The sequence below is a fragment of the Myodes glareolus genome, chromosome 4 (genome assembly GCF_982192425.1).
Source record: "Myodes glareolus chromosome 4, mMyoGla1.1, whole genome shotgun sequence".
Taxonomy (NCBI): domain Eukaryota; kingdom Metazoa; phylum Chordata; class Mammalia; order Rodentia; family Cricetidae; genus Myodes; species Myodes glareolus.
Window position 1 is genome coordinate 3,139,925 of NC_142029.1, and position 26,407 is coordinate 3,166,331.

At 48.7% G+C, this 26,407-nt stretch overlaps 1 protein-coding gene across 5 annotated transcripts in view; it reads left to right on the top strand.

Moving 5' to 3' along the window:
- The window catches only part of Ulk4 (unc-51 like kinase 4), a 296,222-nt gene that overhangs the window by 100,140 nt on the left and 169,675 nt on the right, over nucleotides 1-26,407 (top strand). For all 5 annotated transcript variants that reach the window (XM_087905136.1, XM_087905134.1, XM_087905135.1 and 2 more), the window contains 6 exons: nucleotides 731-782; nucleotides 866-960; nucleotides 7,566-7,617; nucleotides 7,807-7,951; nucleotides 9,088-9,180; nucleotides 23,527-23,575. In XM_087905136.1, the coding sequence (XP_087761262.1) occupies nucleotides 731-782; nucleotides 866-960; nucleotides 7,566-7,617; nucleotides 7,807-7,951; nucleotides 9,088-9,180; nucleotides 23,527-23,575 (486 nt within the window). The remainder of the gene's footprint in view (nucleotides 1-730; nucleotides 783-865; nucleotides 961-7,565; nucleotides 7,618-7,806; nucleotides 7,952-9,087; nucleotides 9,181-23,526; nucleotides 23,576-26,407) is intronic.

A 26,407-nucleotide genomic window follows, 5' to 3' on the forward strand; every position in this document is an offset into this window, starting at 1 on the left:
CGGTGGCCATTCTCACTTTTGTAAGTTTTTTTGTTACCACTGAATTATTATGACATTAAATCTCATTTGCATATTTAAAAATCATAGTTGTAATTTGCACATGATATAATTTTGAAGAATTATTTTAGGGGGCTGGAGAGAGATGACTCAGTAGGTAAGGGCACTGGTTGCTCTTGCAGAAGACGTGGATCTAGTTTCTAGCACCCTGCAGTGGCTTCCAACTGTCTTTAACTCTAGTTCCAGGGGATCTAATCCCAGAGTCCCTAATCCCTGAATCCATCCATGTCCTGCATGGATATGGTCCACATATTTATGAGCAAAGCATTCACACACATAAAACCTTAAAATGTTTCTTTTAAATTAAGTGTATGTGTATATCCATGTGTGGGGTGTGCACATTGACTGCAGGCCCCTGTGGGATCCGGACGGGCAAAGGTGTCAGACCTCCTGGAGCTGGAGTTCAGCTGGGAGCCGTCCTGTTTGGATGCTAGGAGTTGAACTCTTAACCATTGAGCCACCTTTCCATATATGTGAATAGTATATGAATAGACTGTGTATATTATTTATATAAGCACATTTAAACCGGTTACAGTGTTTGTAATATATGTATTTAAATGTTTTCCCCATGAGTCTAAGAATCAGACATGTGGTTTCAGGCAAAATGTTAGCTGCCCAAGTTTCATTTCTGAGGTATCTGACCCCCATTTATCAGACGCTTCTTCTTTTTCAGAATCACATTAAGTCAGTTGACTCGGGAGAAACGAACATAGACGGAGCCATAGGTGAGCAGACGCGTTTGTTGCGTATGAGCTATGAAGGGCATGCACGTGTGGGCGCCCATGTAACGATCTCTCTGTGATCCTAGGGATGGCGGCTTCGGAGGAGTTCATCAAGATCACCTTGTCCGCCTTTGAAGCAGTGATACAGTACCCCGTTCTGCTGGCCGACTACCGCTCTACGGTCAGTTTCTAGAAAGCCCTTGGCCTTTGTTTGATAATCTTCGTGTGTACGCGTGCCGGGTTGACAGGTGTCCATGCCTGGAGAAACTTCATAAAAGCAGGGGGGAGCCGTGGAAAGCTGGTTCCAGTTTTGTTGGTTGGGGAGGGGTAAATTTCTCTGACTGTTCCTTGGCCTCCCACCCCCTTTCCCTTGAGGCCAGAAGCTCATTCCTGTGGGGGAGGCTTTGCAGACACTGGGGGTGTGCCCTCCTCTGTAGTGTGGGGGTTTCAGCTCTCCTGGCTCCTGCTGTGCCTCAGCCCCTGCTGTGCCCCAGCTCCTGCAGAAGCAGCTGCTGACGTGGGTTGTTTTTTTTGTAGTAGGAAGACATCTTGTGGATATTTTCCTACAGAGTAAACATTCTCTGGACATCTCCACTGCTGTTTCAGTTCCCTGATCCCTGCAGACGGGTTCCACTCGGCGATATGTTTGTTTACAGCTGTTCCATGCGGCTGCTAATGCCAGCATCAGAAGATGGCCTTTCTCTGCGGTGTCGGTCACATTGTGCTCCTGGCTCAGCCGTCCTGTGTCTGAGAGACTGCCTTGTTGGCACTGTGCTTGTCCTTCTTCCCTCTCAAAGCCTTCTGTGTGCAGGCCTCCCTCCTCAGATTCTGTGAGGAGCCTGCTGACCTCCATTGAGAACCACTGGCTTCTCTGAGGGCATGCTTCTCTGTGTTCTGGGAGTGATGTGTGGCCAAGGCTTGGTGCTCCCTAGAGTCAGATCCCCGCCTTGGCACAGACCCATGCTGGGCTGTCCCGGGAATCCTGTTGGCTTGTGTGTGAGCCCCCGTCACAGCCCATCCTTCCTGTTGCAGGCTCCCATTCGGGAGCACCTCCCAAAGCTCCCCTCCTATCGTTCAGGCTTTAATAATGTTAGGATTCGGGTTCTCTGTATCTTACCGCAGTTTTCATGATAGAGTTGGTCCACGTTCCCGTGTACACCTAGCATAACAGGAAAGAACTGGTCATGGTGCTTTACCAGTGAGTCCCAGGCCTTTGATTGAGATGTCACTTATGGATCCTGTTGCTTAATGAACAATAACCCCATGGCTAATTTGCTCAGATCCAGTGTTTATAAATATCTGTATTGCATTTAAATAGAAATTTAATTAGTGTGTTTTCTAATCATAAAACACGAGTGTGTTAATTATTGCCACTACAGCCTCAATTATGATAGAAAAGGCGTTGTCATAAGTTACCACTTTATAAAAAATGCCCTCTAATGCCGCAGCTCCTGGGAAATCTTCTAATTATCTCCTCTTGGGCATGACTGGAATGTGTGAGGAAAAAAAGACCCACACCCCAGGGAGCCTCTGATAGTTTTAGATTTCAGCACATCCGTGTTCAAGGCTCCTGATCAATAACCTGCTTGCACAGCTAACTGCATTTAACTCTTGCTGAGCCCAGAGCCAGCCCAAGTGCTGCTGTGGGGTGTCTAAGCCATTGAGCTCCAGTGAGGTCACTGGGCTCAGCTCCAGCCAGGACAAACATCTTGTGGGTCACCTTACACTGAGTGGGGGCCTGACCAAGGAGGCATCACTTAGAACAAGGCAACGCCAGGTCCATCGTGATTGCCAACTTGACACCTTAGAAGGGAAGGATCGCCACAGGGAGCTGTCTAGATCAGGTTGTCCCATGGACACGTCTGTAGGGATTGTCTTGATAACGCTAACTCTTGGGACAGGCAACCCACCATGGTTCCTTGGATCTGTATCTTGGCCTGTATAAAAGAGAAGAAAGTGAGTGTGAGCTAGCCCAAAACAGCATTGGGTCCCTACTGGACACCAGAGGGCAGTGGTCCTACTGGCCTCATGTGCGAGTGTTTCTGCAAGCTTCCAGGAAGGGAGATCACTTGTTACTTTAAATCTGTCAAGTGTGCAAAGCTAGGACAGCTTTGTGCTAGGACCTTGGTCTAGGAGGGAAAGTGTTCTTGCCTCTGATAATGTCTGCCGGCAGTCTAGAGGTTCGTTCCTGAACGAAATGTGGTGACTTCCTGGCTGACGCTGGTGAGACTTTAGGCAAAGGTTTAATGTAACATCACTTCTCTCTTACCCCTCCTCTCTGGCCTCAGCAACCTGAGACAATTCAGAGTTTCTTTCATTTGTAGTATTTTGTGTGTGTGTGTGTGTGTGTGTGTGTGTGTGTGTGAACTAGCTCTTTAAAAGCAGGGTGGAGAATGCAGTGAGCTGAGGCTTGCCACCTTCTGGACTGAGCCAGTCTGGGCTTGTGGTAGGATGGTGCACGTGTGTGCGTGTGCGTGTGCACTACTAAAAAAAACAGAGAGCAGGCCAAGGTTTGCAGGATGCAGTGTGGATAGGGGACCCACAGGGTGTGGCAGCCCTAGGCAGTCTGCTAGTTTGTGCCTGGTTGCGAAAGAATGCATTCTTTAAACCGAGTGTGCAAGGGGAGTTAAGTGTTGGACGGAATGGGAAGTCTACTGGAGTCAGAGGGTGTGTTTGGCTCTGCTTAGCCTGGGTTAGAGTTGAGCAGGCTCCTCTCCCAGGGTGACCTTGCCAGGGAGTAGAGTAACAGGCCTGAGCAGTGGGGATGAAATGCCCACAGGGGCATTTAGAGGCACTTGAGGTGGCTGTTTCCGGATGTAATCATGGAGGCATGGATGTGTACGAGCTGGTTCTGTTCTCTCCCTAGGAAAGGCAAGGTACAGGTGAGGCATGCTGTGCTCAGAGATGTTGACCGATTTCTGTGTCTGTCCTGCAGCCGTTCAGTCCCAAAGAAATACACTGAAGTCTACATTAATTATAAATTGATTGGCCCAGTAGCTCAGGCTTCTTATTAATTCTTATAACTTATATCAGCCCATAATTCTTGTCTGTGTTAGCCATGTGTCTTGGTACCTTTTTCAGCGAGGCCGTCACATCTTGCTTGCTCTGTGTCTGGGTGACGACTGCAGACTGAAACTTCCCTCTTCCCAGAATTCTCATTGCCCCACCTATACTTCCTTCCTGACTACTGGCCAATCAGTGTTGATTAAAAATAATAAAAGTGACAGGATAAGAGACCATTGTCCCACATCACTTTCTCCACCCTTAAAAAAAAACAACTCTGAATCTAATATCCTTTGTTTAGCTTTTCCCCTGACCATTATCCATAGCAACTTGTAGCCAACACTCTAAACAAAGGCAAACATCCATAATTCATTTTTTTTGGGAATATGGGTGTAGTTTTCCAGGCTACTTCCTGCTGATTGGGGGTGCTGATAATCTTATGGGGTCTTAAAGAAAATTTTGAATTATGGTCAAGTCCTAATTGGAAAATTCTGTGAGGCTTGATCATCTCAGCCAGCAGTCTTGAAACTGTTCTGGATGCAGAACTCAGAGGAAACTGCGACAGAGGTCCTCTGAAATGTTGGATCATCTGGGCCATCTGCTCCTATTGGAGATTTCTCAGGTGGTCTTCCTTGATCACACCTAATTTTTCTTAGTCCAGAGTGAATCCACAGCCTCTCATTTCCCGTGGAAACAAAAAGCAAAACCTCTTCTCCAAAGTAACATACATTTTGACTTAAATTTTGAAGTCAAGAAATTTTAAATATATATATATATAGGATTAATCCATCTGCATTTATAATCAAATATCTTTTAGCAGCTGTTGTTCCTTCCTCAGCCATCAAACAATTCAAAGGCAACACAATAACACACAGTATCCAGACTCTCTGTGTAATTTTCATCTTTATGTGGCTTTATTTCTTTATTTAAACTCTATTTCCTTTTTTTTTTAAAAATTTTTGGCCTTTTTGAGACAGGGTTTCTCTATTAATCTTTGGCTGTCCTGGAATTTACTCTGTAAACCAGGTTGTCCTTGAACTCACAGAGATCCACCTGCCTCTGCCTCCCAAGCGTTGGGATTAAAGGTGTGTGCCACCACACCAAACAACTCTGTTTCTTTTTTATTTTAAGGACTTTATTCTTTTTCTTTTCTATCCCAAGCCTACATATATTTTTAAACACATTGTAAACCATTTAGAAGTTGTCTTCATCCGAATCTATATTGTATTTCTTTTTTGACTACGTGAGTCTTTAATTTTCTAAGCAATATGGGCTAGGATTAAAGCCATGGCTCTGACAGCTGGTTCCAGCTCATTCTTTAGCTTTCTGAGAGTCCAGCCTCATGACAGAGGTACTGGCTGGAGCCATGTTTATTGCCACAACTCTATGGCATTTCAAGGTCCCTGCCACCATCAAGAAGCATGCGATCAGCTTTTCATCAACACTATTTAAATGCTTTGTGGCAGAGACTCTTAAAAGGGCTGCAAAGTTTTTGCAGCTAAAGCTGAGTCAGGAACCCTCTCTTAAATGAGACGTGCTTGTCTCTAGCAAACAGAGAACAGAGCCCACCTGAGAAAATACTGCTACCAAAAAGCCATGCTTAACTCTGTTTTTCTGTTTTTGTTTTTTTTTTTTTTTGTCTAAGCTCTCAGGATTTAGTCAGCCCCACGCTGGCACACCATACTAGCTCAGAATTGAGAATAACAGAGGGTTATTTATTTAGGGGTAAACTCACAGATCACAGTCCTCTGCTCAAATGGGGAACAGCAACTGAATCCTGCAGCTAGAAGAGAGGCCAGACTTGTGCTTTACATCAGCATTTATATATAAGAGGCCACGCCCAAGTGGGCGGGAATTCCTACATCACAGAAACACCTCAGGGGTGAGTGGTGGATTAGCATTTGAACCACTCAGGTCGGAATGTCACCTCTTGGAGACATATTTGTGTCAATAATCCTTTGTTAGACCCTCAGACTGGTGGAACCAGTCCTTTCCCCAAACATGTGACTGAATTAGAAGCTCTACTCTTTGTTGCTCCGCCCTCATATCCCTGTGTGGGACAGGGCCAAGAGTCCGGCCAACCCTGCAGAGTGGTGTTCCTGGACTGGACATTGATGCCTGTGTTGTTTCAGAGAGAGTTCTGCCTGCATTTAAGGGGATGTAATTAACCTCATGCTGTGGGAACCTTGGGCCGGCTGTGAGACATGAAGATTTCATTTTCAGAGTGTTGCTTTAAATATACAAGCTAAAGTGCTTGCAGTTTTAAGGAAAACCATTCATATTGAAATATCAGTTGATAACACGTTTGAAAGGACTCGCTTGCCCTGGTGCTGGGCTCACGCTGTCGTGCGCCCGCTCTGGCCTCTGTGCCCTTGGACCCTCTGGAGCTCCTCCAGCCTCTGGGGAGTGGGGGAGGGGTGAAAACGTGAGCCCTAGGGGACAGACTAGAAAGGCCAGCCTGACTTCTGAATTTAGATTCCCACCTGTGTCTGGTTTCTTCTAAGTGGTATCTCTAGGTGGCTGTTTTGATTCTGTCTTGGACATTTTCAGATGACACACTTGGTCTTCCCACCTGCAGGCTCTGCCTGCACATCTGTGACACTCGTAGACAGTGACAGAAGAAGCACCAAGTGGTCAGGTCTGATACAGAGCCCTTCCCAGAAGCCCTAGCTTACGGGCCCTTCATTGTTTATATTTGTGTGGGCGCATACTGTAAATGATCAGTTTGGCACTGAGTAACTGATGTGTTTTGATAGGCATGCTGATGAGACTTCATTTACTTCGTGTTTGTGCAAACAGGGTAGCTGATGGTGTTGACACAGGAGTCACGTGTGTTTACACTAGGATGTGTCAGCTGCACACATCCCTCAACCAGTATTGTCTAGAGACAACAAGATTGCTTGTTGAACATCCTTCACATATATATATGGGCTCTGTCCTGTGTGAGATTTCCCCATTCCGTGTCCACTTGTGTAATCAGTCACAGAGGAGTGGAATTGCTGAGTCTTCAGGGAGTGGGTGGTGGTGTGGGACTGACTTGCTAACTTTCCATGTGAAGTTCTCGTTAATTGTTTGTAGTTTCTGCGTCTCATCTTTGCACAGACTTGTAGGCCCCGACTCTGCTTTGTTTGGGTTTAAACCAGCAGGGTTAAAGTGTTATCTCTTTCAAATTCTAAGTATCTGACATCTCTGGGGCTGAGTAATTTTATGTGTCTGCTACCTGTGTAAGCTTTTTCCTTTTGGGGACTGTGATCTTCATATTTGCTGCCTAGTTCTTGGCCTTCCTTCTCCACAGGGGATTGTTTGAATGTATTTTATACAGCAGCACACACCCTCAGTTCCCAGGACTGCAGACAATCTCCAGCCAGGGCCCTTGCTTCTCACATAGTTGAAGGGGAGCATGATGCTCAATATGCGACTTGACAGGACCTAGAATCTCTGCAGATGGGCCTCTGGGTATCCATGAGGGAACATCTAGATGAGGTTGCTGAGATAGAAGGACCCATGTGTAGGCAGCACATTCCTTAGGCTGTGTCCTCAACTGAGCAATAATGAGAAAGCAAGCTGAGGACCAGCGTTCATCTGTTTCCTGACTGCAGTTCATGTGACCAGCAGCCTCCACTCCAGGTCCCTGTGAGGAACTGCAGCCTCACACTGTTAGCCCAGATGACCTGCCTTTGGCCTTCCTCTCCCTCCTTTGACGGTGACACAGATTGGGGCTGGTGCCCAACAGCCATTTTCTGTACAGAGTTCTGAGCTACGACTTCCTGTCCTTTTTTCCAGGTCATTGATTATATTCTGCCACCCTTGGTCTCCTTGGTTCAAAGCCAGAATGGTGAGTGAGACTGTGGTCCCCAGAATCCAGGACACATTTCTTAGTTTTGCTTTTTAGAGCTAACTGGGTGCTGCTGGGGACCTGGGGTGACCTGGTACTCACCACCATCCCGCCTTGCAAGTGTGAACCACCACGATAAGCACGGGTTCCGTTCTTACTCACGTTCTGGGCTTTCTTTCCTTCATCCAGTGGAGTGGAGACTCTTCAGCTTGCGGCTGCTCTCTGAGACCACGGCGCTGCTGGTGAGCCAGGAGCCGGAGGACAGTGATGCCGATGCCGGCTGTGATCCTGACAGCAATCTTCTGGCGCTCTTCAGGGACGAGCTGCTCCCCCAGTAAGTGCTGTTCCTTTGCAACTTCAGTTACTCATGAGACTGTAGGGAAGATGCCCCGTGCTGCTGTGGAAAGGCGTAGGGAATGACAGAGTGTTTCTGTCTTTGACCTCACAGTCAGGGTAAGTGTTGAAGGGACTGAGCAGGCCTAGGGAGAGTCTTGGCCTGACTTCGGTCACCTGCAACAATTCGAACTTTGTAGCTTACTTATATATTTATTTTTATAGCAGTGTTCAACATCAGAGGAATCATGCTGGTAAAATGTGTTTGCAATGTCGTTATGAAGGAATGGCACCCGGCGTCCCTCTCCTGGGAAACATAAGCACAGCCTTTCTTTCCTTTTCATCTTTAAAAATAATTCTCTTGTGACCTGTAAAATCATCAGGGCTATAATGACTTCGTAAATCATCAGGGCTCCATTCTTCAGGATCCAGGGGAGGACTGTATTCCTCCTCGTGGGTTAGACGCTTGGAGAACTGGTGTTTGGGTGGATTCCCGCCAGTGGCAGCCCTGTAGGTTCGGGTGGCTGTTGTGGTAGTGCTGTCCAGCAGTAACCGTGACTTGCACTTTCTAACTCCTATTCCTGTGGCTCAGGAGACTTCTGGAAGTTTCTTTGTTTCTCTCCGGCACAAGCCTTCTGGGACAGTGTGTAGCCCCAGGTGGGAGCCCTTGCCCAGGAGGTACAGGGAGAGAGAGGCGTGGGTTAGGCACGAGAGCGTCCAGTGTTACAGTGACTAGCGAACTCTCCTGTGTCTCTCCTTGTCCACACAAGGGAATTTAAATGTGGGAACCTTTCATCACTTCATCTTTCCCCTTGCGACTGAGCTCTGTCTTAGCCATGGGCACAGCGCTGGCCTCATGTCCACCAGGGAACTCAAATGTGGGGTGGCTTAGAGACACCAGCACAAATGCCTCCTGCTCACTGGTCTCCTGCTGCCTGCACCGCTAGATGCTGACTCTGCTGTGTCTTACAGAGGGGCCGTCACCACCACAAAGCTCGCCTGGCCTACCTATGCAGGCCGTGTGCTCACCCTGTATGTGCTTGCCCCAGACGCTGGCATGTTACAACCTGTCCTTTTCTGACACTTAGGGCATATGAGGGAGGAAGACCGAGCCATTTCTGGTGGTTTTATTCCTAGGTATGAGCACATCCTCGTGGAGCCTGACCCAGTTCCGGCCTACGCTCTGAAGCTGCTCGTTGCCATGACAGAACACAACCCGGCTTTCACCAGGTACGAAAGGCCAGCATCGCAGCTGCCAAGGGGCACTCCCCAGGTCCCCGCATTTTGCTGTCATCGCTGACGCTATCTTGGCCCGAACTGATGTGCTTTAACCCCTTGAGTTTGTACCGCACGGAATGGCGGAATGGGTGATGCTTCAAAATGATGAAGCTGGGGCTTGGGGTGAAGGCTCAGAGGACCTGAGTTAGGATCCTGGGAGGCTCGAGTGTCTGTAGTGCTGGCGCTCCTAGGGCCAGGAGAAGTCCCTGGAAGCCGGCAGGCTGGCTAGCTCTGTGTCCACCTGGAAAGACAGCAAAGAGACCCTGCTCCTAAGCAAGGCAGCAGAGGCCGGGACAAGCTGAGGCTGTCTTCTGAATGATACGTGTGGCGTAGTACAGGTGTGGCATATGTGGTATGAGCACACTGGCACACACACAAGTGCACACATGCACATTTCTTACATACATATACAACCCAAAAGATAAACTCTTTAAAGGTTAAAAACAAAAACAAACAAAAAGCCCTCAATAGACAACAGCATTTTTCTGTGTGTATTGGTGGTTTTTGTTTTTTTGAGACAAGGTCTCACTTTGCAGGGGAGGCTGGCCTCTAATTCACTGTGTTACCCAGGCTGGCGTCAAACTGGCACCAATCCTGCCTGCAGGCATGCCCGGACTACTTGGTTTTAAATGTCAGGGTGCCCTGCTCTGCACTGAAGGGGCCATTGCATCTTGGTTGGATTTGCTGGTGTTTTTGCTACCATCTGATGTAGCCGATGTGACTTCAAGCTGTGGGGAGCTTTTGGCCTGTTAGGAGCTCTGCAGACAAGCCTCGATTTCTTAGGGATTTGATTCTGCAGGGCACAGTGTGTGACTCATGGTACCCAGTCATGACCACCCAGGGTGCACCAAGCCTGCACTCCTTTTCTTTCTGCATTTTGAAGCTGCGAACCCACAATCTTTAGACCCTTCAGACCGAGTGCTCCGTCCTCTCTTCCTAAATGGCTTTAATTCTGAAGTTTCTCCCAACAGCCATGGAGCTGAATGGAGATTCAAGCCTGGTGTTCTCAGAGATTTCAAAGTCAGCTTCATCTGTCAGTGTGCCTTATCTTGGAGTCGCCTGGAAGGGGGACTCTCAATCGAGCACTTGCCTCTCTCATACTAGCCCGCGGCTGTATCTGTGGGCATCTCTTGACGGCTAACTGATGTAGGAGGTCTCAGCCCACCATGAGCAGGGCCATCCCCAGCAGATGGCCTGGGTGGTATAAGAAAGGTAGCTAAGCAAGCAATGTGTAGCATCTCACTGTGGTTTCTGCTCCTAGCTCCTGCCTGAGCTCCTGCCCTGGCTCCCCTGCTTGAGGAGATGAAAGTAACCCTTTCCTTCTCGAGGTGCTTTGGCCATGGTGTTTGTTGGCAGCAGGAGACAGGACAAGAGTGGCCTGCTGCTGTCCTTCCAGGTCCTTGAGCTTCTGCCATTGCGTTCACTCTTCTGTGCTGGGACCACGGTGTGCCAGGCTCACGCTCTGGCACCGAGTTGCATGCATAGCTGTTTGCATGAACCAGAGGCTCTCCTGTACTGCAGGCTGGCCTCAGACACACACCTGCTGCCGTGTCTGGCTCTTTAATAGCAGTTGAACTGGCCCCATTTCTTCCATTCAGATGAATCTCCGCGCCCTAGAGAAGCAGGAACTCAGCGAGCCTGCACAGAACCCCCTCATTTTGACAATGATTACATCTAGACTTGGAAGTGAACTCACTGTAGTTTCCCCCCAAACATTTTAAGAACAGGATTCAGTGGACTGCATGTTAGAAGCTTTGATCTGAGCAAGCATTAGAGTGTGTTATCTCTACCTTAAGTCCTAACAGTGAAGCCACAAAGTTCTCTGCACTTGGAGTTTTGGGGTATGACCATCCTGAAGAGCTGTGACAGCGTCAGCTACATCCATATCCTCAGGGAGACGTGTGTGTTCTGAAGTGGTGTAGCTTTGCCTCGTAGTGATCTCTTTTTTTAGTATTTAGACTATCTCTTCATGTTTTTTGAAAATTGATTTTTTTTTTTATTCATCAGAACACCTTGGAGCTCTTTGCGAACCATTGTGTATTTGTATTCTGGGTGATGTCTTTGCTAAACTATGTAGAAATCGGATTTCAGTTTATTTAGCATTCTCCCAACTACTGATAATATTGAATCTTTTCAGTTTTTCTTCTTTACATCTAATTAAAATAAAAGAGCTACATTACAGGCTGGGAATGGTGGTACAAATCATTCACCCCAGCATTCTGGAGGCAGAAGAAGGTGGACTTTGTGAGTTCCAGGGCAGCCTGGTCTATATAGTAAATTCCAAAAGAAGAAGAGGAAAAGTTGAGCATTGCACAACCAAAAGTTGGGGAGGAAAGGGTCTGTTTACATTCACACATTACTGTTCATCAGTGGAGGAGGTCAGGGCAGGACCCTGGGGGCAGAGCTGATGCAGAGGCCGTGGAGGTGCTGCTTCCTGGCTTGTTCACGGTTTGCTCAGCCTGCTTTCTTCTAGAACTCAGGACCACCAGCCCAGGGATGGCACCACCTACAGTGGGCAGAGAGGTGTTGTCAGTGTGCAGCTAGACTGGCTTTTGTTTTTATTTCCAGAACTTGTTTTTTTCAAAAGTACACGTTGAGTAGAATTTTTTTTGAGGCTGTCCTTGGACTTGCTGTGGAGCTCTACTAACCTCAAATTTCTGATCCTCCTGTGTGTGCCCCTTGGACAGAGCAGACAGTCCAGTTCTGATATTCCATCTGTATCTAACAGGCTTCTGGCTGCCTGTCTCTGCACCCGCAGTGCACCAGTGAGCGTTAGGGGTGTGCTTTTACTGTTTGTCACTCTGACATGGCGAGTGAGTGGCATTGCTTGTGGTTTTTCGCAGTGCTGGGGTTGGTCTCGTCTTACTCTGCTGTCTCCTTGTTTGCGTTCTCCTTCGTGTCCGAATGGCATGTTAACCAGTCTTATGTTCTGTTTGGACCTCGTGCCAAGGGCTGTCTGGCAAGTGTCTGTGGTCTCATTCTGCTCCAAGTGACTTGGTGACCATGGGTTTGCGTTGATGCATGTCATGAGATGCATTCTCCAAATGTTCTGTGCAGACGTGTTTCTTGTCAAACCATAACCAGGAGCCATTTGTAATCAACATACTTATTGGCCATCTCTCTCGGTTCTCAGAGGATCATCTATCCTGTCTTCACTGAGAACCAAATGACTGTTGAAACTTTAAACTACCCAGTGTCTCATGAAACTGGATCTGAAACATGGTTTACTATATTTTAGCTTTTGTATGTAATCTACCTGTGGCACACATATGGACATGAGAGGGCAACTTGGGGAGACTGTGTGGGCCCCGGGGATTGAACTCAGATCTCCAGGCTTGACATCAGGTACCTTTGCCTGATAACCATCATGTTCCTCCCACACATTATGTTTTAAATTTTATTTTATAGAAATTTTAGTAGGTAAAGTGACCCTTAAAAGCTGGGTATTAGTGTTGTTGAGGATTTGTTTTCCCCAGTTCTACACAGAAGCAAGTACATGGCCATGGTAGTTTGAACGAGAATATACCCCTAGGCTCATCTGTGTGAATGCTGAATCCACAACTGATGGAGCTGTTTGGGAAGCACTGGGAGGCGTGACACTGGGGTGGGCTTTGGGGACTGGGAGGTGTGTCACTGGGGTGGGCTTTGGGGACTGGGAGGCGTGTCACTGGGGCGGGCTTTGGGACTGGGAGGCGTGTCACTGCGGCAGGCTTTGGGGACTGGGAGGCGTGTCACTGGGGTGGGCTTTGAGATTCTGAAAGGATGCAAATCTCTCAGCTCTTGCTCCAGCACCATGTCTGTGTGCTTCCACTGTGATGACAATGGACTAACCTCTAAAACTGTAAGCAGCCCTGTTAAATGTTCTTTTCTAAGAGTCTCCTTGGTCGTGGTGTCTCTTTATAGCAATAGACAGTGACTAGAAATGATCAAATCCACATTCTAAGCCAGTCTGTGGTGTGCACGCCTTTAATCCCAGCACTCAGGAGGCAGAGGCAGGCAGATCTCTGTGAGTTTGAAGCCAGCCTGGTCTACAGAGTGAGCTCCAGGGCAGCCAGGGATACACAGAGAAACCCCGTCTTGAAAAAGTCCACATTCTAATCTGCAGTGGTTTGAGTGTTGTCAAAGCCCGTGGACTGGGACTGCTCTGCACAGTGGAGCTGTGGAATGGGAGGCGGGACCTCCGGGAGATACTTGAGCCACTAGGGTGGGTCCGAGTGGCTCGTCTTTGTGGGGTGAGCTAGTAATTGTGGGACATTGGCCCCTTTCCTGTCATCTGCTTAAGCCCTCTTCCACTCTAGCTTCTACCATGTTTTAGGGCCTCGAATCTCGGCCCTCACTAGCCATAGTCACCCCTCTGGGCTTCCCATCTCGCACACTGTAAGCCTAAATAAACTTCTTTCTTTATCACCCAAACATGGGTATTCTGCTATTGCAACATAAAGTGGACTAAGACATGAGCGATGAGAATTTTGTTTTATTTTATTTTTAGCACTGTTGCTCTGGTAAATCTAATGTACAATTGAGCTCATAACAGAAAGGTAAATTGTCTTCCATAGTGGCTCTTTCTGACTGTTGGAAGGAATGGGAAGACTCCCCAGGACCCTGTCCTTCTGCTTCTTAACTTTACAGCAGGTTACAGCGAACCGTCTCTCTGAAAGAGCAGTGCTCCTGTAGCCTGTCTGCCTTGCGAGCCGATTAGCTCCCAGTCGCCGTCCACGGCAGAGAAGGTACGTCTTAGTCTGAGTACTTTACAGCAGAAGTGAACTTCTCCCAGAATCATGGCGAGGTCCTTCATGTTCTATATCTAAGAAGATCATTTCAGTTTGTTCAAAATGTTAACAGCGCTTTGTTTATGGCAAGATGCATAAAAGCGCTTTTTAGAGAAATGAAACTTGAGGATCTTGTACATGAAGCCTCCGGGAATCAGCGGTGTGCCCTTCAGAAAAACACTCAGCCCTGCTCCTGCCGTGCTCAGTGCTGTGTGCCTGTGGTTCTGGGCGGGTTGGGGGGCGGGGAAGGGACGGAGGCAGGAGCAGGAGGGTAGGTAGCATATTCTCAGGAAACCCCTGAATTGCGATGGCTGCCAGTCATTTCCAGCCGACCTCCCTCTGCAACTGGCTCAGTCTCTGACTCTGTCTCACGTCTCCTCAGCAACTACCAGTGATAGGAAAGGATGACAGTGTCCGGGGAGCGTTCTCAAGGATGCAGGAGACAGATCTTCAAATGGCCTTAGTTTCTTTGCGATGGGGTCTCCCTCCCTGTACAGCCCAGGCAGGCCTCTGCCTGGGTGGAGATTCTCCTGCTCGGAGCTGGGTGGCATCTGAGCTAACTGCTCGTGGACGATAAGAAATGGTTTATTCTGGAACCAAAACTTGAGTGACGCTGGCCAGAACTCAGAGATAGATAACTTGAAGCCCAAATTCCAACATGGCAGCTGTGTCGGCAAGTTTTTATAGCGGCAGAACAAGGAGTCTTGAGGCTTTCAGAGGCGCTGGTGAAAATGTCAGGCAGACATGTGACAGGGAGGCAGGAGGTCTCAGTGCCAAGCATCAGTGCCTTGGTGGTGGAGCCAGGGTCTGTCTGTATAGTCATCAGGATTTACCTTGTGGTGGCAGGATCTTAGGTCGGACTGCTTGGGCCTTGATGAGGCTGGTTTTTGTGGTGTTTTGTTGTGTTAGGTTGACACAGGGATCACAGATGGCCTTGGGACCGTGGTCAGGTCATGGACTGCATGTCTCATGTCTCCTAAGAGCTGCCAGCCTGTGTGTGCTCAACAAACTTAATTTTGTCTCGAGCATAGGAAGGAATGATTTTGAAATTTTTTGCAAAAGATATGTAGAGAAGCACAAAGATACTTTATTTCTTTTAACCTTGTCCCCTCTGAGTCCAGCCGACTCCATCGAGAATGGTGCCTTGCAGGCTCATGAAGCATTGTTTTCACCTTGCCCCCAAAGCCTGGAGCAGACCCAGGTTAGACGTGAAACAGCCTCCTGAGATTCCATTAGATCATGTCGGACATGGGTGGGAGGAAAGGATGGAAGGAACCGATTCCTGGATGTGTCACCTGACCTCATGCACACGTGGTACCTGTGTACACATACACACACTCGTGCACACACTCATACACATATGCATACACATGCATACATGCATGCACACACACTTACACACACGCACACACACTCACACACATGCACACACACGCACACACACACATACACATGCACACACACACACACACACTCACACGGTGTGATGGCTGCAAGCAGAGAGAGGAGATGTAACCAGTGATGGGAATAGGAACAGATAAAGGGCTGTGTGGCTCCACGTTTGCCCTCAGGGTAGCAGCACAAGACTTAGGTTTCAGTGAAGAAAGGATTAGAACAGAGACAAGAAGTGCACGATAGGTTGGTGGCAGTGTCTCCCCATCTGTACTCCGGTCCTGCACGGCAGCCCAGGGCAGCTTTGAGCACCTGCTGCGATGCCCTGCCCTGGGCACCAGCCTGGCCAGCAGTGTGATTTCACTGTGGGATGCTTTCACACTCTTCTCTCAACCGAGAGACGAGTTCAAGGTCACGTGAGCACTGAGCATTTACTCTGTGTAACATGACGGGCCTGCTTGTTGGGGTTTCTGTCCCACCTGGTACCCCAGCCGGCAAGCCCCAAAGAAAATCACACAGAGATCTCCATAAGTTATAAAACTGATTGGCCCATTAGCTCGGGCTTCTTGTTAGCTCTCGTAGCTTATATCAACCCATTAGTCTTATCTATGTTAGCCACATGGCTCAGTACCTTTCTCAGCGGGGCAGCTCACATCTTGCTTCTTTGGAGTCTGGGCAGGAGTGGGGGAATGGGCTTCCTCTTTCCCAGCATTCTCCTGTTCTCAAAGCCCTACTTCTACTTCCTGTCTGGTTGACCTGCCTACACTTCCTGCCTGGCCAATCAGCGTTTATTTAAAACACGATTGACAGGATACAGACAATTATCCTGCATCAACTCTGGGCCAGAAGTGGATGACAACTTGGCGGGTGGTTCACAAGGAAACCACCTAAGAGTTCAGCTGTCACGTGGTGGGAAGTTGATGCTTTCAGAAGAGTTGGCTGTGAGTGGCTACTGACAGTGACTCTCCAGGTATGAAGTTGTCAGTGTAACGGCAGCATCTTTGATTGGCATCCAAAGGTGACTGGAGGCACAGGGTGTGGGATTCAAGGTGTGGGGTTCTATGTGATTGTGCTGGTCTGCCCCTAAACTTCCTGAGCCCTTGTCAGCCAGCTCCCCAAGGGAGCCCAGATGTGCCACGAGTTCTACCCTCTGTCCTCTCCTGATTGGCTCATCACTTGCTTAGACTCCCCCGTCTTCTCACTCACCTGAGCACCCGGTGTCGGTGTTGACAGCCATGAACGTGAGCTCGGCTGTTACTGCTCAGTGTTGGTACTTCATCTGTGGAGCAGAGGGGTTAACCACTCCCACGTCTCTGTGAGGATCGAGGGAGAGCATCCACACAAAGGAGTGCCAGCGAGTGCGTGGCTCACTGCACTGCCATGCTTTGGGGGTGGTTAGTGTGGGGCCCACTTCTGGGACAAACCAAGAACCCTGTGTCCTGCTCGGGTCCCCTTCCTCTACCCTCTCCTGCAGCCGATGGCATTAATGCATCCCAGCTTGCCTCTTCCTGTGGATCCTTGCTTTGACTTTAGCATGTTTTCTTCCTGGTAGCTGCTGGTGACCGTCTCAGACTTTGTCTGTGTTCTCTGTCCCCACCCCTCAGATATCCCTGCACAGCCGGCTGGGTTTCACTACAGTGTTTATGTATGGAAATTGAAAATTGAATTTCATATATTAAAAAAATGTCATCTTTTGATTTCCTTCAGTCCTTTAAAAAGCCAACGACAGTTTTCAGCCCGTGGGCCTTGCAAATATAGGAGTTTGGCTTGTGGGGCGTCCTTATCACTCGGACCAAGGTGAAGGCCAAGCTCGTCAGGCCGGCTCTCAGGGTGGCCGGGGACCTTCCTGGCTTGTCCCCAACCTGGCCTTCGACTGTATCCTCCTCCTCCTCATCTCAGTGAGGGAAACTTGTGTTTTAAACAAAACATTTAATTTTTAAAATTTGTGTGTGTGTGTGCGCCTGTTCTATGTGCGCTTACGTTCACAGTGTGAATGCAGCACCCACGGAGGAGGATGCTGGGTCCTCTGGAGCTGGAGTTACAGGCAGTCAGAGCTACCTGACGTAGATGTTGGGAACTGAACCTGGGTCCTCTGCAAGAGCAGGGCAGGCTCTTCACCCCTGAGCCGACTCTCCAGGCCCGTGAGTGTGTGTTTTAACTCCTGCCTTTGAAGGAACCACTGTGCATGTCCAGCCTTCCAGGCCCCCTCATGCTTCTCTGTGAGCACAGGGACCTCCTTGCCTCCTGTGTCTTTCCACCTTTCTCTCTGAGCTGCCTTTTGCTTTGTTTTCACCCCAGTCACACTGATGTGATTATCCTTCCTCCCCTCCTGATGTTCCCTGGACCCCCTCTGGTCCTCCTGAAGTTCCTGTCTCAGGATGGGGTGCTGACCTGCACTGCTGGGGTTCAGACCTCAGTCTGACCACTAACTTAATATTCTTGTTTGTGCCTCAGTTTCTTCTCTGAAGAACAAAGAACTCATTGCCTTCTGTCACTGTTGGCTCCTCACTCTGTCCTTTGAACAGTAGGCTCTCTCCCTGGTCCCTTCCACAGATCCTTGACTCTATCCATCTGCTGTAGCACTAGTAATAATCAATGCATCTTTCATGCACCCTTATGCACAGTGCATAGGAGGCACTATATCCATGTTTGTTCAATGAGTGGTGAGAAAAGGCGGAAACTTAGCCTGACCACACGTGCAGGTGGATTCCAAACCCCGAACCCCGAACATTTCATGAGGTAAAGGAAACAAACAGCTCGTTAGAGTGGAAACATGTTGGGGAACACCCACTATCTCAGAGTCTCTCGTCTGTTATTGTCGGGCTTGTATCTAGAGGTGAGGGCAATGCTGGCAGCACACACAGCTTGGGGACTATCCCCTGTTGCAAGGAGGGAGCCGCTTGTTTGTCCCTGCCGCCTGGCTAGCTTAGCCCCAAAATAACCACACAGAAACTGTATTAATTAAATCACTGCTTGGCCCATTAGCTCTAGTTTCTTATTAGCTAATTCTTACATCTTAATTTAATCCATTTCTATTAATCTGTATGTTGCCACATGGCAGTGACTTACCTGATAAAATTCAGCACATCTATCTCCGGTGGCAGGTCCATGGCATACCCCCCTCTGCTTTCTTCCTCCCAGAATTCAGTTCTGTCTTCTCTGTCTACCTAAGTTCTGCCCTATCAGGCTAAGGCAGTTTCTTTATTCATTAACCAATACAAGCAACACATAGACAGAAGGACCTCCTACACCATCCCTGGTCCTTGCCCCTGATGATCCCTAATCTTGCTGATGCTGTGTTTCTGTTTAGTGCCTTCTTACCCTGGGGCATGGGTGCCCATGCCTGTGTTGCCTGGGAGCACAGTCCCTGTTGCAAAGACTGTCACAGAGTCACACATCATCAGAGAAGGTCACCTGCTGCAGAGCTCAGGTTCAGAGAGAGGAGGAGCATGGGGCTCATAAAGAGTGGCATGGGGCCCAGGCAGAGCGCAGTGCACAGGATGACCTGTGTGGGAACAGCTCATGGAGAGGAGCCCAGAGGTGTATCACTGCATCTGGCGTCTCGGGGTTACCACCCTCTGTGTGGAAGCCGTCTTGACTGCAGCTTCCCTTTCTCCTTCAGCCCATGGCATCAACTCTCTCAGCAGGCGTGGGTCATCCCGAGCTGTGCGAGGTGCCAGCAGCAGCGCTGTCGGGTTGTTAGCAAGTGTCCTTCCTCCTGGAAGATGCTTCCTTTTAACCTGACCGAACTTCCTCTTGGGAAAATCGTTATTATTTCCACCATCCTGGCAGTGGGAGATTTCTGTATGGAGAGTGTAGTCCAGTGTAGCCTGAGCCCATAACTGAGTTCTGAGACTTCTCAGAGGCTGCAGCCATCAGCTTATAGCAGGATTAAGCGATGGTGCTGTGTTTATGTCCACTGGGGTGTGAATGTCCTCAGGGAAGAACTGTCCTGCTCAGTCAGAGTTCTTTGGGCCTTTGCAAGATGAACATGTATGTTAAAACTGTGTAAGCCTCAACCCTGACATTTGTGTATGTGTGTGAAAAATATATTTTACACACATGTGCGCACGCGCGCACACACACACACACACACACACATACACACACACACAGTAAGAATCCTGCAATGCTCCGCAAGTGAATTAGGAGGCATGTCGAGACAGAGCAGATGTCTGAAAAGCCACAGATATCATTGCTTTCAGGGCGGATGACATATCTTCCTGTGACTAAACATTGAGAAGCCATTTTCTTTTGGAAGCTGACTCACTGAACAAATAATTTGAAATGCAACTTGATGTTGGAGATTTTCAATTTAAAATGACTGTCACTGGCCCACTAGACTGGTAAATTATGTAAACAAAAAGCTTTGTTTATGGTCTACTACTGCTTCAGTCAGAATAAATATAGAATCTAAAGCTCCTAACCAATGTTGTTGGAATGTTAAGCAAAGTGCGCCTTCAGCTCGGGGTGAGCCTCCAGCTTGGGTTGCTCGCAGATGGGCTAGAAGCAGCTTCTCCAGAGGAGGAACTTAGAATTTCAAAGGAGGCCGAGTCATGGTGGAGCTGATGCGGGGCAAGGTGAGGTGTGAGATCCACACTCTCCGGCTGGAGCTTCCCAGGCTCTGGAAGATGCCACTTGTCCAGTTTTTCATTTACACAGTAATTAGCGCTATTTTATAGGGTTATTGCAGTGTTATTAAGACCCCTAATTAAATGACCTTGAAATATAGAGAAGGTCACAGACCCTTCAAATCTGGACTAGAGTTCGGGGTCGGGTTCGAGTCAGTGGGAGTTGCAGCTTACAAAGGACTGGACACACATGAATGCAGCCCTCATGGCAAAGGCTGGAGAAACTCTTGGAAGATCTTTATGGAGAGACATTTGCGCTGCCAGACTTTGGAGACAGCGGAGCCCAGGTTAACGCTTTCCCACATTGAATAAATCACCTTTATCTGCCCTTTACTATTAATTATGTCTTTGATTGGCATATAGGGGGAGGTTGGCTGAACCTAGCCTTTTGGAACTGTTTGGGGCCAGCCTCTGACCCTAAATTAAACCCCAGTTAGAGTAGGAACTTACAGGGGGTCTTTAACAAGCATAAACAAGCATATGGGACTTGAGTCCCCTTGCACAGAGCTGCCCTTTGCTAAGAGAGAAAGTTAGAGTGGTCTCCCCTGCACCCAGCTCTAGGCTAGAGCACCTTGACTCTGGCTTCAGGATTCTCTGAGAGGATGCCCCAGGCATGCGGAGTCAACTGCACGTCCAGAGAGCATGGAGCCCAGAGCTGAGCATTCTTAACACTCTTGGTGACAAGCTGTCATGTGACCTTACTTCCTCTCAGGTCACTCTGGTTCTGTGCACTGTGCTCTGTGTTCCACAGAGATGGCAGCAGACATTCCCACCTGGGCCACTGTGACCTGACTGTGTGACCCCACCGGCAAGGGTCTGCTCTGGCTTCCCCCACTCTCCGTGCGACGATTTGGTCTGCTCTCCATCTCTTTACTTGGAATGCTTTTCACCCAAGCTCACTGCTTGGACATTGGCTCTTGGTTCCCAGCCGCCAAGCTGTGAGTGTCTAGGTCCTGTAGGGAGGCAGTGGTAGATGCCCCTCAAACAGAGTTGTTTGAAACCAGGTTCAAGACTTCCCACACCCTCAGCTCTTCTAGGCGCTCGTCCTGTCTTCCCAGCCATGACCTCAATCGCTGGGGACCAAAGGCAAGGCTTCCCTTGTGCCTTGGTCCTTGGAAAATGATTGTTTTATGCAACCACATTTGCAGTAGTTACATTTCCCTAAAATTCCATAACAGTGACATTGTTATAAAGAAATCCTGAAAAATACGTGCACAGAAGCAGAAATTGCAGACTATCAGTCCCATGCCACCTCCTGGGTCAAAGCAGTCACTACCTTGTCGAAATTCAAGGGGCAGGGATCAGCCCAGGTGACAGCGCAGATGTCTGCACAGATGGAGGAGGCCCTGGGAAGGCAGGGAAGTCCCCAGTGGGTGGAGCAAGTTAATGGCTCCAGGCCTTCACCTCACGCATCTTCTCTACTCATCGCTGGCACAGTACCCAACGGAAGCAACTCAAAGGTGGAATGATTAATTTTAGAAACTCTTTTATTATGAAGGTTTTATTTTTGTATGGTAATGCATGTATGTAATGTAGTTTGATCATGTCCACCCCAGCTCCCCCTCCTACTCCTGGATCCCCCAAACCCTCCTGTTACCTTACATCTTCTTCTTTTATATAAAACATGAGTTCGCTTAGTGCTGCCCGCCTGGCCCCTCCTAGGGCCGTGAGCCCCGGTTTACAGTACCAGACAAGAGTTTCCTCATGTGATGTTGGCCTCACACCCGACCAGAGGTGCTTGGTTAGCCTGGTCCCTGCTCTCCACATCTTTGAGCTTGAATTGTTAGATTTCATGTGTAAGTGAGATCTTGACCCCCGGCTTCAGCATGCCCCATCTGGGGTTTGTGAGTGTGCCACCACGTCCAGCCTCCTGCAGCTGTGTTTCATTTCATTCAGAGTCACAGCTTCCGTCCTGTCCTTTGCTGACTGGCATTCTGCTACAGGCCTCGGCCACACTCTGGGCTCCTGTTCTCTGACGGCCCCAGGCTGTTGCTCTGTGAGGAGTGGTGACTACACTCACTGTCGCCAACGCTAAGGTTGCCCTTCTGTGTGTGAGCCTGGGAGGTCCATGTCTCTTGTGCCCTTAGCCCAATGTGCGTGTAGCCCGTTTGGAGAAGAAGGTTTCATTGGCACACAGCCTGTCTGTTTCAGCATCACGAACAGCCACTCTCACGTCGTCTTGCTAGTTTCACAGACGTTATCACAGACAGACAAGCCCCTGGCGGCCAGGTGCGGTAGCCCTGTTGCTGTTTGCCCGGCAGTGTCTGTGACACAGACAAAATGGTGTGGATTTACAACAGAGGCAATATGCTTGTCTTGTCCCCAGAACTGATCTAGCAGATAGTTAAAAAGAGTAGTTTTAAGATTTATTTTTAATATTTTATAAAATTTGTGTGTGTGTGTGTGTGTGTGTGTGTGTGTGTGTGTGTGTGTGTGTAGGTGTGTGCAGATGCCTGCAGAGGCCACTGGGTCCCCTGAAGTTGGAATTAAAAGCCATTGTGAGCTGCCTAGTATAGGTGCTAGGAACTGAACTTGTAATCTCTGCAAGAACAGTATGTGCTCTTAACCACTGAGCTGTCTCTCCAGCAGCCAAATATAATTGCTGTTAACCAAAGCAGAGCTATAGCCTGTGGCCCCAGAGTGGCCTGTTTGGAGAATAAAGTTTTATTGGTACACAGCCTGTCTGTTTCAGCATCACTCGAAGCTGCTCTGACATTAATTTGACTGGGCTATGGTTGCTATAGGGACTGAGAAGCTGTGTGTTGTCCTGTATTTACTGCTGGCCTGCTGCAGGAGCACTGCTCTACCTTGGACCCAAGGGGTGTTTGGGAGTGGAAATACTGTTTCGTTTTGTTTTTTTCTTAAAATTACCTTTTGTAGCACTGGGGTGAAGCTTCCACTGCTGAACTGCGTCCCCAGCACCAGATTACCAAGTTTAACAAACACTGACTAGGTCGGATGGTTCTGGTTTCATCGGACGACTTTCTCTGAGAGCTCATGAAATAATTATTCTGTTATAACTGATGATAATTTATAACCAGATTTGATGAGAGAACGTGCCTAGAGTAGACTGGGTGATTGGTGTCCAATTTTTTAAAAATTAAAGGCCATTAAAATTCATTGTGCTTTAATGTATTTATGCGGGGAAGACAGCTAACGAGGCGGAAATAAACGGCGGTGTCAATGCTGGTGGCTCTGTGTGCACTGTGGACTGGTTACGGTATTCGCCCGGCATTACCTTGGCTAGATGTCTTTATAATAATTGTGAATTTTAATTAATTTTCACATTAAAATATCAATAAGGTTGAGCAATCGTCGTGAGATGCCTCGTGCTTCCTGTGTGTAATTGCTGAGTTCAGTGTGCTAAAGTCATCATTTGTTTACTTAGTCTGTTTCTCCATCGGAGTTTGGGCAGTTAGACATGGGGTGTCGATCCACCCTGTTAGGGTGGCCGTTCAAATGTTCATCTCTCACGTGTGCTCACCCTCTCTTTTCCTCCCCTACAGGCTTGTGGAGGAAAGCAAATTGGTCCCGGTCATTTTCGAAGTGATTCTGGTAAGAATGCAAGGCTCTCTTTTGGAATCCAAGTGAACATTTCAAATTTTAAAGTTTTGGGGTGAACTGTATGGTCGTGTCTCTAGCCCAGATGCTGTGCCCACAGAGTGTATGTCCTTGTCTTGTTGACCTCATCAGACCTCTGCTCTCAAACCTGCACAGGACATCACACTCTGGAAGTGAGAGTAGCTGGAATCCCTGACTCTGTCCTTTGAAAGTCGTTTGTCTTTTATTTCTGTTGTCCATCCTTCCTTCCCTCTCTCCCTCCCTCTCTCCCTCCCTCCCTCTCTCCCTCCCTCCCTTCCTCCGTCCTCCATGATGGTCTCTGAGGCTTGAGAACAGGGGTGTGATAGACATGTTCCATTTGTGACTGAGTGTGCCAAGGATATGACCAGTTGTGGGCTTCTGCTTTAACCACCGTCCACACACAAAGGAACTTCTCTGATGAGGTCTGTACTAACCCATGGGTAGAGAGAAGAATCTAAAGGGCCCGCTACAACTGTGTCCAGTTGGCAGAGTAATAGGTGACGTAACTGCCCATTCTCCATTATCCCCACGTCCCAAATCCAGACAGGAAATTCCCGCTGGTGGGTGATGGGGAGCACTGTCAGGACTAGCAGCAGAGAGTGTTTAATTTATGTCATAGCGCTCACTTTGTCACAGGGAACGAAGGGGACACCCCTCCTCAGTCCTGCACCCTGCACCAATGCTGCCGCAATGCTCCAAATCTACGAGGATCTTCTGTGCTTAGTTTCTTGTTGGATGGCGTTTGTAATTTTTATATTTGTTGTGTGTGTGGTCACATGCCGCAGTGCGTGTGTGGAGCTCAGGGCACACTTTCGGGCGTTGGGTTTATCCTTCCATCAGGCTGGTTCTGGGGTGCAAACTGCAGTCACTGGGCTCAGCAGCAGGCACCACCATCCACTGAGCCATCCTGCTGACCCAGGGTCTTATTTTATAGGGGTTGAGAGTAAAAGTGAGGCCAGCTGCTTTCTGAGGTCGGGCTGACGTCCTTGAAGGACAGTGTCTGTTCCTACTCTTTCTGCCTTTAGCCTAGTAATCTGTGCCGTTCTCCTAAGCAGACATTTAATCAGTGCCAGGTCTGTAGCTGTCACCCATGGACACAGCCTGTCCTCTGGGGATTTCACTCATCCTCTCTTCCCGTTCAACAAAACACACATTCTTACCTTGACGCTCCTGAACCGAGGCCAATTTTACAAATGTGTGGCCCTTCGCTGTTGCTTTCAGCCACGTGACCTGAGTGTCACGGCCGTGACCAATTTATTTCATTTTTATCTCCCTTTACATAAGTGCCCGAGAGCGATGTATTATAGAAGTCTCTATCTACACAAGTCGAAGAGAGCAGTAAAGAGTAAGAATTCTGAGCTGAACTGTGATATTTTTCTTTCTGAGTGTCTGATAAAATATCTGTGCACGTTAGGACTGACTGGTCCCTGGAGTCAAGGGACATACATACATACATACATACATACCTCAGTGTGGACTGACATCTGAGTCCGAGGACCTCTGTGACATATGGCATGTGTGTGACGTGTGTGTGGCCTCTGTCAGTGCTTGGATCCAAAATGAGTTCCAGTGATGAGACGGTGAGGGACCCTATGCAAGTGAGGTTACCCATCCATAAGACAGAAGCAGGCCTTGATTCACAGTGGGGCAGCTATGGTGACCTCTGGGTGACCTCTGCCTACAGCTATTGTGATTAACATAGTCAAAGCCTGCTAAAGGACTTTGCACCTTGTAACTTTGTTTCTCTTTCCCAGAGTTCCTTGTACCCACAAGGCCTACAATGCATGTTTTCTTAATGTCCTTTCCTAAGCACTCCCTGGAGTGCTTTTCCTGAGCAAGGGTTTCCTGGCGGTCTAGAGCCAAGGGATACCACAAAGTCACACCACACAACAAGCTTCACACAAGGGGTTTCTCAGGGAGAAGCACAGAATGGTGGCTGCCTATGAGTGGGAACAGAGAGGCAGGGGCCTGGGAAGAAGGGCAGGCTTTTATAGTCTTAGGAACATGGGCAGTGAGCTAGGAGAAAAGGACCGCATGGCTGGATGTATTTGCTGAGCATGAATCCCAAGTCATGGCGTGGAGACCAGCCAGGGGCAGGGTGATCTCCACAGGCCTGTTACCCTACCTGCCCCCTCTCTGGTGGGCAGAAGATGCGGGCTTCTTCTCTGCTGCAGTGGCAGCTGCTGAAGGAAACGGGGCTTTGAATATGTTGTTCTGTGTGAACTGGCCCTGGTGGACTTGCCTTGAGGGAAGCAGAAAATCTGGATTTGTGTGGAAGAGCAGGGTCTTCAGCGGTAGAGGACTACAGTTCATAACAAATTAAAAGCAATTCTTACTTTGGGGGAAAACATCCAAGTTACCTCTGACTGCTGCTGCTGGCTGAGGAGGAACAGTCCTCCTTCCTCTGCAGGGCTGGTGTGTGAGAGAGCAGGGAGAGAGGGAGATAGAGGAGGGAGTAGGGAGGGGAGGGATCGTCTCCTACAAGTGCTTCACTGGGCAGGACCTGTTGAGGCTGGGCTGCATCCTGGCAGAATCCTGAACCACTGGGTACATGGCTCTGACCTACCTGTGGGTGACGATCCTGCTTATGTTACCAGTGTGGGAAGACTCATCTTCATTGTGGACCCTGGACTAGATCCCGAGCAGGGATGGAGACAGCAAGCTGGGCACTGGCTTGCATGCAAGGCTTGCTTCTCCCTTGAGTATCATGTGACCAGCGGCATCCTGGCCCAGCCCGTTTTGCACCGTGGGCTGCAGTTGGCCCCTCCTCGAGGTTTCTGTGTCAAGGTGTTTCACTGCACCAGC